Raw genomic sequence first — 12,973 nt, 5'->3', positions numbered from 1 at the left:
ATCACTTGTATCCTCCCATTCCTTGCTCCCTCCCGCTTTCACCCTATTCCTCTCCCCTAGGTCTATGACCCAGGGGTCCTCCTCCCCCACTATCAAGTCTCATCTTGGTAGCCTGCGTATTCTTTCTCTGAGTGCCAACCAGCCTCCCCACCAAGGGGAGGTGGCTAAATATGGGGCACCAGAGTCATGTCAGAGTCAGTCCCCGCTCTCCACACAACTGTGGAGAATGTCCTATCCATTGGCTAGATCTGAGTAGGGGTTTGATGTTTACTGCTTGTATTGTCCTTGGTTGGTGTAGCAGTTTGAGCAACCCGCCCTGGGCCCAGGTCCACCCTTCATGATGTTCATCTTGTGGGTTTCTAGGACACTCTGAATCCTTCTATTTCCCCATTCTCCTACATTTCTCTCACCTAAAGTCCCAATAGGTTTTCCTCACATCTATCTCAATCTCCTGGTAAATGAAGACTTCCATGGGAAATGCCTTTTGGACTAGTATCCAATTATAAGTGAGTATATACCACGTGAGCCTTTCTGCTTCTGGGTTAACTCATTCAGTAGAATGTTTTCTAGTTCTATCCATTTGCTTGAAAATTTCATGATTTCCTTGTTTTTAATGGCTGAGTAGTATTTCATTGTGTAAATGTACCACAGTTTCTTAATGCATTCCTCGGATGAGGGACATATAGGTTGTTTCTAGATTCTAGCTACTACAAATAAAACTGCTATGAACATAGTTGAGCAGATGTCTTTGTTGTATGGTGGAGCATCTTCTGGATATATGCCTGGGATTGGTATAGCTGGGTCTTGAGGTAGAGCTATTGCCAAAAGTTAGGCGGGAAGTGTGAATTTTTTCCTCTGATTGTACATGTGTTTATGAACACTTTCTTGAGGATTAGGCTGTTTATAAAACACATACAGAGTTTTATATAAATTAAAACCAATTTTTAAAATAAAGCTGAACACAACCACCATAAAATGGCACCAAAGGAAAGTTAATTTATGAAATTAAGAGGTCAACAGAATACATACTGCAGTGCTGGAAGACACTTGGGAGTCTTTTCAATTGAACGAGAAGGGAATGATCTTAATTTAAGATTATTATCCTGGCTTTACAACAGTTCCCTGTTTGGGGCCTGTTGAGCTGGAAGCACCAAGCAAGGACCATGCATGGACTGGACCTAGGTCCTCTACATAGTTGCAGCAGATGGACAGCTCAGGGTTCGTGTGGATCCTCTAGTAAGGGGAGCAGGGGGCTGTCTCTGACATGGACTCTGGTGCCTGTTTTTCGATCACTTCCCCTGACAGGACTTCCTTGTCAGGCCACAGGAGCAGAGGAGGAACTCAGTCTGATGGGACTTGATGAGCTGGGGTGGTAGGAGGGCTCCCCTTTTCTGAGGAATAGCAGAGGAGAGAGGGGAAAGTGAGACTTGAAGGAGAGGAGCAAGGGAACTACAATCTGGATGTAAAGTGAATAGATAAATTAATTAATAAAAATATTTTTAAAAGTCAAAAAAAAAAAAAGAAAAAATAATTTTGTATGCATAGTTAAGGACTGACTCGAAGACTTGCTCAGGGCTGTCAGTTTCTTTCGTAATGAGTCATATCCCCAGCTTTAAATACAAATACTTTCTAAAATTCTGTCATTAACAAAATCACTGAGTCCATCAAGTTAGGTACTTAAGCCTCCCTATCTTGGTGATTTCTCTTCTCTTCTCCTCTTCTCTTCTTTCTATTCTATTCCATTCCCATATTGACAGTCTCTGTTTCCTCCACCTTCACGTCCCTCTCATCTTGGTGATTTCTAATCTTGAAGATTTCTGTCCTTTCTACCCTTACTTCTTCCCTGCTCACCTGGTAAATGCAGAATCTTCTCTTGAGGCAATTTATAAGTCATAGCTACTCAATGATAACCCCCTTGGCCAGCTAGTCTCCTGTGTTCCTGCAGTTTAGAAATACTCAGTTCCCAAACCCAGTGTCTAGAACACTATGACACACAAAACTCTTCAATAGGTGCCTTTCAATTAGCACAGTTAAAGTTTTGAGTCTTCTTGAAGCCTACGTGTTTGAAACTTCAACATAAAAATCGGTAGCTTGTTGGAAAAGTTTTGATATGAGAAATGTCATGTATGTCTAAATGGGTACTATAGGCATATTTGTAGCTTTAATTACCCCATTTTAGGAAATCTACTTAAGTCTTTTTACTAACCTATAAAATCTTAGGGTGAAGACAAGGGTAGGAAACTAAGCTTATGAGGTGATACCAAGAAGACCTGGCAGGCAACTGCCTGCAGGTCTTTCATTATCCTAAAAACATCAGCATCATTAATTTTTCATGAAGTTACTGGAACCTAATTCAAACCACTAATTTTTATTCTAAATATGGAGATCCAATTAATAATGCACCAACTAGAGCAAGAGGTTTAGCATGTTTCTACTTAGTAACGAAGTGGGTTCTCAAATGCTGTAATAACTGCAACCCCTTGAAGAAGGAAGACAGATACTATCTTACTTTCCTCCATGGCTGTAGTGCTGCACAGCACTGTTTTCACTCTCAGTGCCTTCGTATTTCCTGATGACTGCATGTAACACATTACAGTAGCCATGCACGCAGCAGGGCTGATTTAATTCCAGCGCATTACAGAGCTGCTTTCTGTATATCAAGGTCATAACTTGATGACTTCACAAGCTTAGATAAATCAGGTGTTAAGCAGACACTTCTCTGAGGAACCTAAGAATGTTCTCATTTGCAGTTCTCAGCTATCTTATTATTTATTGCCAAAGAAATGACTGATTAACTTTGTCATCTTTGCTCTGTTTTTTTTTTCTCCCTCAGGCTGAGGCAGCCTGCCCTCTTCTGCAGTGCCAGATCAGACCTATTTAAGATGATGTCTTTGATCACAGACATAAAGCACTTGCGATTTTAGGCTTTGATGAAATGTAGCTCCACTGTAATTTTATGGAATGAAAACAGAAGCCCAAATGATGACTGACAGTCAACAAAGAGAAGCAAACTTACTAAGAGTTTGGCCTATTCTTTGTCAGGCAGTATCTTTACACACTCAAATATACCAGCAGCTAATGAATCTAGGTTTTACTTTGACATGTAACACTTACAACCTGCTATTTCAATTACTTACCTATTAGCAAATTTTACCCAAAGAATAAACCATGCAGATGAGAAGATGAGTTTTAAAATATTTTTCTTATGTAATTCCCCTGCTGTGGCTTGTAAAATTCCTAATCATCAAATTTTCACTTGAAAGAGATTTTACCATTAAAAACCACGTAAATCACACATTCAGTTGATGCAACATTAGCACATTAAATACCAAAAAAATTTACATGCCTCTAGGTTTTTATTAATCACATTCCAACACCAGAGACTGTGTCAAATCATACTGAATCTTTTGCACATGACAACCTCATAAATTATTCAACTCATTAGTGTTACTAAACAGCTTGGAAAACTCCATCACTGCAAAGGCTATTTTCCAACTGAAAAAGGTCAACTAAAAGTTTTAGAAATAAAACCACAGAGCAAGCTTTCAAAATCGTTATGACATACAACTATTGTCTTTTGTTTCCTTAAAATTACATCCAACTTTGATTGTTTACTCATTTAAAGAAAAAATTAATTTTTTTATTTGAGACATCAAATAAACTGAAAATAATGCCATGAAATCTGAACTACAGCCAAATGTTCCTTCCCATCATGGAAGTACAGCTCTATTATAATCTAAACCGTGTGGTTGGATTTAGGAGATAAAGAAAGATCAAGTGACACAAGACATTTCCACTAAGCACGAGGTCCATTGTCTTTGCCTCACTTCTGTTGCCCCCACTGAGGCTTGTGGTCTCCAAAGTCACAATCTACACTAACAGCTGACTCAGTCTGGCTTTCAGAGCCCAGGAATGTTTCACCCTCTGAGATAACACTCACTGTTAAAGAAACTGAAAGAGGATTTCTCAGTTAACAAGTCTTCAGCAATTATGACTAAAACATCATTTGATCCTGGAAACACTTGTTTCTACCACATAGATAAATGAAAAACAGTTCTCACTAAAATCCACTGCAGAGGTTGTGCATAGTCAAAGCCCAAAGCAAGAAAGGATTTGAAACACTTATCCATAGGAAGGTAGAAATATTACAATTATTTGACAAGGAAGAAAGAATACAGGTAATTCCAGTTTGTCCTAGGTGGTCTTTGGGCATTTGCAGCTTTGTCCTAAGGAGGCATCCTCACCTGCCTACCCAGCATCGCAGGTCTACAAGGTGGCTGGTGGTCTGAACCCTGCCAGACTTCAGCATATATAAACATACTTCAGGGTTTAATGAAGCACATTCAGACAACAGTTTGACTTTTATATATTTTGGTTTTCTTTTTTGTTTTATATTGATGTTCTGAGCGTAAAATAGTCTGCTTTCAATTAAATCTGCTTTACTGAAGGAGCTCTTTGCAGTCACCACTGGCAGGTACTTCCTCTTTCATCTGAAGAAGCACTTCAGGAGCAGCCTAGGGGGCAAACAGGACTGGAAGAAGTGGCAATCCTGATTGTTTGTAACTGTCCCTTTACTCGTTTGTAGATATCCCTCCTTGGAATATTTCCCATTTTCCTGTCCCCTGCTCCTTTTCTGACTGCCAACCCTCTCCTTAGTTGCTGAGGTCCAGAGATAGTAAGCCCTGATGAAGGCTTGAAAAAGTGTACCCTGCAAGTGGTCAGGGAGGGAGAGCTGTAATATCTCATCTTTGGTTTTCCACACCATGACCTGAACCTTGGACTGGGACTATGATGTGACTCTACCATAATAACTGTACAGATGTTTTGGATATTTGTGGTCTAGATATGATGTTTGTTCCTAATACTTGCCACATAAAACTCTTTCTTCTCTTCATCAAGGTTCCTAACACAAGAGAGACAACGGGTCCTGAAAACTGTCCATCATTTAGCACTTAGAATTAATGAGAAGAACATATTTAAAATTCCCATTTGGTGAACAGAAGATATGCTAGCACAGCTTATCTATTTCAAGACATACAGGAACACTAATTTAGTTCAGATTTACTAACAATAGCTTCTATGTGACTAAAATATGAAACACCATCTTAAAGGGATTTTTAAAGCAAAAGGTGCAAATCAAAGCGAAGAGAACCACTTTTAAGCAGAAAGGAAATGAATCTTTTCATAACAAAGCTTTTTGAAGTAACCTGTACAGAATTAAAGCTTTTGTAAGTATTACCAATGCCCTCTAGCCTAACCTCTCTTACAAATTATTTGTAGGCAATTCTACTTTCAGATGAGATATATACATGTTTAATTGGCTAAGACTTAAATTAGAGAGTAAAGCACACCCCTTTAACTGCAACACTCCAGAGCCCTCTAGATGCAGGCGAAACTCTGTAAGTTCCAGGCCGGGCTCATCTGCACAGTGAGTTCCAGGCAAGTCCCAAGAACTAAGAAGCATACCCTGCCTCAGTAGGCAGGATTTCCGTGAAGCACGAATGTAGCAAGTCACTCTGAGCTGAGTTCAAATCCTTAGGGTGCTTTAAAGTTGATTCGAGAATTCCTTACAGTAAGGACTCCTATGACTTGTTGAAACATTTTTCACATTTACTTCCACTGTATAATTAATATACATTTTTTAGGATAATGGCTGCATTGAAACCCGTATAGTGTTTATTTGGTAATGATTTGTATTACTTTACACTCATCTCATTAAAAACAAGAATGACATGGAGCAATATAAACTATGCCATGCTGCAAAACTATTTAGCGAATGTGGTAAACTTTAAAATAGATAGCTCATTTAATAAGGCTCAAACAAGTGAAAATGAATATAGTAAATAACTCTAGGATTTAAAGAGGACAACATAGACTACACCGACAGTGCTCATTATTATTACCTTGAGATATATGGCACAATATGGCACAAGAAATTCTCATATAAACAGACTTAAACTTATTAGAGCATTTATAATGGGTAAATGGGAGCAGTGAGATGGCTCTGTGGGTAACGGTACTTACCATTAACCATAATGAACCTGAAATTCATCCCCAGGACCCACATGGTGAAAGGAGAAAACTGACTCTCTTTGACCTCCACACATGAGCTACAGCATGTAAAGATATGTGCCTAAACTTGTGTATATATAAACACACATGTGTACATACATATATACACAACAAATCAATGTAATAAAATTTAAATGGATAAATGAAAATGTAATTAAATGTATTATACATTAATTTAAAGTATCATTTTATTAAGCTATGATAATATTTTTATTAAATATTTTAAAAAAGAGAATTTTAGGTATAGCTCTTTTGCTGTGTGGTGGTTGATGACACTGTAAATGTATAACTGACCTGGCCAAACTTCACTGGCAATACACTGGAAGCCTGGGAGCTGAATTGGTTGAACAAAACAAAATTGTCTGTCTGTCTATGTGGCATGTGTGAGGTGTATGTGTTTGCGTGTATGCATGTGGTAATGTGGTCATGTGTGTACATGCATGTGGATAACACAGATGTCTCTGATAATCACTTTGACTGTGTGTGCATTTACTTGTGGACGCCTTGAATGTCTTCCTTGATTACTTTCTACTTTTTCTTGTAAAACAGGGTCTCTCTAAATCTGGAGTTTACTCACTTAGACTGCTGGCCAATGAGCTTCAGGAATCTGTTTGTCTCTGCTTCTGCAGTTCTGGGGTTACAGATGTATGCTTTTGTGTCCTACTTTTAAGTGGGTGCTGGAAATCTGAACTCAGCAAGACTTTTACTGATCTATCTACCAGCATGATGATTTTCTGAACTTAATAAAGTAGAGTAGAAATATTATATAAACAGGTTACTAATTTAAGTTACATACTCATTAATAATATACTAGGTACACAAATACACACACACACAGACACACAGGCACACACACACACACACACACACACACACACACACACACACACACACACACCTGAGAACAGGATTCACTGTATATTTACATGGCTTGTGGTTATTAAAATTTGAAAGACACTGAAATTCATTTTACTACAGTCTTAGGCTATCTGAAGAGTGTTAGGTTATGACAAGATGTGGAGATTTTAATCTCTTAAAATCAGTTAAGCTGAAATCTCTTAAAATAAATCTAATTTAAGAAACACCAGAGTTCAGTTTGACCCAGACAGTGATGAAGGGCAAGGCAGAACATAATATTTCTGACTCTTAACACAGTGACTATTAGAGAACACTGCCAAAGTAAAGTCCTAGCACAAAGGCCCGCCACCTAGGAGTGTTCTGTTACTGAGGCAGGGCACTCACCATACTCTACCGCGGATTTGAGCAGTGCTTCAGCATGTGTGGAGCCAAAGGCATTTCGAACAAATCTTCTCCTTCGACGAAGGTCATCCTCCCAATAATCCAGGCGCCAGAAATCGTGCAGTTGGCTAGACATGGGGAACAAAGGATCTCGATGTTATTAACAAAAAGTCAACACTGGAAATTATTTCTTTCCTGAAATTAAAATGTTCTCTCATTGCTATCTGTGAAAAATGAAGACAAGCATGTTTATATGAGTATTTCTATCACAATCAAGCAGAAGTTAAAATAGCTACATTATTCTCTTACACCGCAGAGGTTTAGCTTGTTTTTTGTTTTTTACACACAGTGTTCTTTTCTCTACCAAAACACTGATCATGGGGAGTTTAGTAACAAACAAAATATCAAATTGCAAACATTAATGGCAGTTTTCTTTCTTTTATAGTAGTTTATAACAGGGTTGTAAATCACAGAGTAGACGTTACTACAAATAGTCTGCAATTTAATGACTGTGGCTTAGTAGACTGAATTAAGAAGAATAAAATATTGCCCATGTGGCACTGGTGGAGAAATGATTAAAATGATGTGCTGAAATATTCATTGAAGTAACTCCCTGTTGCCCACAGCAACCTGAGAAAAGTGCAATTTTATCCATTATTAATAATACCAAATTAGTTGCAAAAATTTTCCAGTATGTGGTAATTGTCTTTGTAAATTATTATTCTAATGCTAACAGTCCTCAGATGATTTTACAGCTTTCATCTAATATAAACCATTAACAACTATGGTTATCACTGGATAACATTGTCTTATACATGCTGAACCATTATTAAAACCCACAGTGCATTTCAGAAACTACTGAAACATGCTTGCTACATGTCCAAAGCAGTGTTTTGTGATGGAACATGGTTTTCAATTTACCTTCAATCAACACTGATAATATCTCAGCTTAAAAGTTAGGTTTTCTGTTTACACAATGTAGACTAATACAGTAAAAAAAAATGCTACTGCAACTTTTGTGAGCAGCACTATTCATACAAACATGCAGAAAGCTTCCATAGCAGATTTTATTCACTTTTTATTTTGATGTCTCACTGCAGGAGAACACAGCAGGATCTGCTTTTGTTTTGCTCATTACTGCATATCTAGCACCATGTCTGGGACAAGTATACCTTCAATAAGGAGACAACGGATTAAATTCTTAACTTCAGAGCATCTATAGCTTGGGGCTGGAGAGATGGCTTAGGGGTTTAGAGCACTTGCTGTCTGTAACTGCAGTTTCAGACATTGTGTCTTCGTCATTGTTCCATTGACGACAGGAGACACTATGACCAACACAACTCTTATAAAACATTTAGTTGGAGGCTGGTTTACAGTTCATCATCATCATGGTGGGGAACATGGCAGCACGCGGCAGGCACTGGAGCAGTAGCCCTACCTCATGATCCATGAGCAGAAAGGAAAACAGCAACACGGTTCCTGATGTAGACAGGCTTTTGAAACCTGGAAGCCCACCCCTGGTGACACATTTCCTCTAACAAGGCCACATCTCCTAATCCTTTTAATCCTTTCCAAATAGCGCCACTCCCTGGTGACTAAGCATTTAAATATATGACCCTGTGGGGCCATTCTCATTCAAACCACCACATTGCACTTCCTGGCCCCCAAGGGTTTGTAGCTGTATCATAATGTAAAATGTATTCAGTCCAACTTCAAAAGTCCCCATAGTCTTTCATGGCCTCAACAGTTTAAAAGTCCAAAGTTCAGTCTTTTCTGAGACTCTTGGTTTTCTCTTAGCTGTAAGTTGCTGTAAAATCAAAATTAAACAGCAGATCATATGCTCCAACTTCCAATGGCACAGAACTTACATTACCATTCCAACAGGGAGGAAGGAGAGCATAGTGAGGAAATACTGGGCCAAAGCAAGACTGACAACCAGTTGGTCAAAGTCCAAACTCTGCATCTCCATGTCTGATGCCAAATGCTCTTCAGATCTCCAACTCCTTTCAGCTTTGCTGACCACAACACGCTTCTTCCTCTTGGGCTGGTCCCACTCCCTGTTAGCAAGGTATCCTATGGCTTGGACATCTCCAACATCTTGGGGTCTCCAGTGCAATCCAGGCTTCACCTTCACAGCTTCTCACAATGGTCTCTCTGTGCCTCCATGCAAGGACACGTCTGCCACAAGCCTGGCCTTAGCACCTTTCCTTAGCCACAGAGGGACATTCCATAACCAATTTCTTGTATCCTTGACTCTAAAGCTGGAACCACATGGCAGAAGCTGCCAAGTTCTGCTGCTTGATGGGGCTGGAACTTGGCCCCTTGTTCAATTACATTCTACATCAGCTTTCCTTCACTGCTTAAACTTTAATTCCTTTTCATGAGTTGGAAGCTTAGCTGGGCTGAGTCTTACCCTGAGTTTAACACTCCCTTTATTCCCTTTAGTATCAGGCTTTTCTTAAAACTTATCTCCTTGAACACTGGAATTAGTCCCATTATATTTCTTAATGCTCCTCCCCGCAAAACTGTACATTTTGTATTTTTCTTTGCTCAGCTTGTTCTTTTGCATTAAAGATCTGCGTAAGTGTGGCCACTAATAACCATACAACACAGTCAATACTAGGCATCCTTGAAGCCTCTTCTCCCGCAGGAACATTTTTAGGGCAAGGAAAAAAAAAAAGCAGTCACATTCTTTGCCAATGTCACAAGAATGGTCTCTAGGCCACTCACTAATATTTTTCCCTTCTGAAACTCCTTGGGCTGGTCTCCCACAGCTCGAATAGCCTTTAGTACTGTTTTCCATGTGGTAACTAAGCCACATGGCCCATTAAACCCAGCCTAAAGTGTCCAAGTGTTTTCTAGTTCAGAGTCCCAAAGTTATCCATATTCTCCCAACAAACAGCATGGTCAGGCCTGTTACAGCAATATTCTACTCTTGGTAGCAACTTCTGTCTTGTTACTGTTCTGTTGCTGGGGGAGACACCACGACCAAAGCAACTCTTATAAAAGGAAACATTTAATTGGGAGCTTGCTTAAAGTTTTGATTTTCTTGATAAGTTTTTGTTTTATGGTCCTTGAGTTTCTTTAAAGGGGTAAGTTACTCTCATAAACCAGACAGAAGACTGAATTTAAATGATAAAGCAAAACCAAAGATGGAAATTTAGTAATAAGAAGTATTCAAAAGATCAGATAAAATATTAGAGTCAGAACAAAGAAATATTTTGCTAAACATACAAATGAGCAACTAGCCCTCCACTTGTGTGAAAAAAGCAGTAATCACTGACCTCAAGAATTCTGTGCATGCAATCTAATCCTTCGCAGATCAAACAAAAACATGTATTGGACAGGTTGGTAATTAAAAATTAGCTTCACATAAAGAGGCACAAAGTATATATTGTACTTTTATGAAACCCATGACTTCATACAGTGACTGTATGCTAATAAATGATTTCATATTAAAAACTGGAGCTTGCACCTGTCTTTTGGGCTTTCTTTTCATATTGTTTTGTTTTTGTTAGTACCTAAGGATTAAGTCAGAGCTTTCCATATGCTGGGCAAGTGCTCTACAACTAAGCTACACCCTGAGCCCTAAACTATACACTTCAGTATTGTGTGCTGCTAACTAGAGTATCTGAACTGTATAATTTAAATGGGTAGATTGTATAGTATATAAATTTTACTATAATAAAGTTACTAAGATAAACATCACTGTCTCCTCCTTTTGGACACACTATGGACTGTGCTTCTTCCATCCAGTTTTCTTTTTTCCTTTTTTTAAAAAATGAGACATGATCTTGTTACATAGCTCATGTTTGCCTTGACCTTGTAACAATCCCCACGCCTCAGTGTGTCAAATGCTGGGAAACAGAGTTGGTCAGCATGCTTAACTCTATATGCACATTGGAGAAAAGCATGTGTATGCGACTTCTTGGCCAGTTATTTGTGAGCAGCACTAGGTCACATCCAGACAAGAGTCCCAAAGACAATAGGTAGAGTGGCATGGCCCTTTCTCTCCATATGCTGTCTAGTATTTAAGAAGCCAGAGTGTCTTCTGGGAGCAGAGCCTTCCCTCCCAAGGACCTTTGTTGGACAAGGGTGTGAATGAGGAAGAAGGCGTTGTTGAACAGAATCCCCGAGATGTTCAAAGTGTTTGTCACCACAGTATAATCCTAGAGAAAAGCTTGTTACAATGAACTATAACAGGCCAATGAGCAAGGTTCTAATCCTTCTAGCTTACTTTGTTCTCTTAAACTTAAGTGAAAAAAAAACACCACTATTACAAACCGTTATAAGAAAGGAAATTAGAGGTCAAGAGTGGTTGATGTTCTCAAGATCAAGAAAGCATTTAGTGGCAGAGGCAGTGTGTGTTCTCTGGTAGTCTGTTTTCCTAGCCACACTCACTGCAAACGCAATGGAGAAAATGAATTCTCTTGATGATATGACATTGAAGACAGCTGTTTCCTGCCTCCTTATAATCAGATCCAACTACCGTGGATGAACACTGGTAATTATGGAGAGACACAGTGAACTTTGAAAACTGGTGTTAATGTTATTTAGTAACTTTTAGGAGATATATTTCTTTTCTTTTCTTATTAGCATATGTTAACTGTATAAAATCAAGAGTTTCATTTAGTTTCTGTGATATGTCTCTCTTTGGTCATACTTACCCCACAAGGTAGATTTTGTTTCTACTATCAGTGTGAGGGGGAAGCATGTGTACTTGATAAGAGGAGGGAAAAATCACTTAAGAGGAAATCTTTATCTTTCCTTTACCACAACTATTGCAAAGGCCTCAAGGACTTATGCTTGGAACCATGCCAAAAGAAAGGCCATTTGCTAGATTCTGGGTGTTGATATGTTTGATTTTTAAATTTGCTTTTAATTTTCCTTTTGTTTTTCTTGGAGATGTCAGTTTCTGTTTTTTTTTTTTTTAATTATACTAGTACTAATTTGGCTCAGAGTATTTTTTTCCTTGTTTTACTGCTGCAAAAACTGGGTGCGTCTTATGGTACAAAAAATACAATATATATACACTATATATGTAATACAGTATACAAACTACATACACTATTTTAGAGACAAGGCTTAGCTTTGTGTCAGAAGGCAGCTGAGTAATACCACAGAACTGGCTCATGGAGTGTTCTCTCCACCTTTGAGTTGCTATCACTCTGAATCACTCCTTCCCTGTTCTCTGTGTGTAAAGCTGGGCCTGTGACTACATCTCGAGCTCTTTCCAACGTACAAAAAGAAAGCACACATGGAAGACAAGAAGCCTCCTGCAGAACCTCAAGAAACCTGGAACGGCAGCACAAGCCTCTGGTACAAGCCAAGTGGTTTAAGAATTTACAGCTAAGTTTAAGGAATGGAATCACTACCCCTGCAAACCTCACACTCTTGTTTAGCTACAGCAGCAGCAGCATAACACTGTGTACACTGACGATATGAAACAGAAAAAGTAGAGATAATGCAAATTTTAAATGCTTCAAAGAAATACCACTTAGGCTAGGCCTAGTGGGGCAGGCCTGTGATCCTAGCTATTCAGGGATTCAGGTAGGCGGATTTCAAGTTCAAAGCTTATACTACAGAATGTGACACTGTCAAAGAAAAAAAAGAAAGGTTGAAAAGGAAGAAAAGGAAGAAAGGAGGGGTTACCCCCTATGAA

General features: G+C 38.8%; 1 protein-coding gene across 5 annotated transcripts in view; it reads right to left on the bottom strand.

The window, feature by feature from the left end:
• The window catches only part of NBEA (neurobeachin), a 545,308-nt gene that overhangs the window by 196,900 nt on the left and 335,435 nt on the right, over nucleotides 1-12,973 (bottom strand). For all 5 annotated transcript variants that reach the window (XM_084768707.1, XM_084768708.1, XM_084768709.1 and 2 more), the window contains one exon: nucleotides 7,315-7,439. In XM_084768707.1, coding sequence (XP_084624833.1) covers nucleotides 7,315-7,439 — 125 coding nt within the window. The remainder of the gene's footprint in view (nucleotides 1-7,314; nucleotides 7,440-12,973) is intronic.

The sequence above is a fragment of the Acomys minous genome (genome assembly GCF_964271855.1).
Source record: "Acomys minous genome assembly, chromosome: 19".
Taxonomy (NCBI): domain Eukaryota; kingdom Metazoa; phylum Chordata; class Mammalia; order Rodentia; family Muridae; genus Acomys; species Acomys minous.
This window is presented reverse-complemented; position numbering and strand designations above follow the sequence as displayed.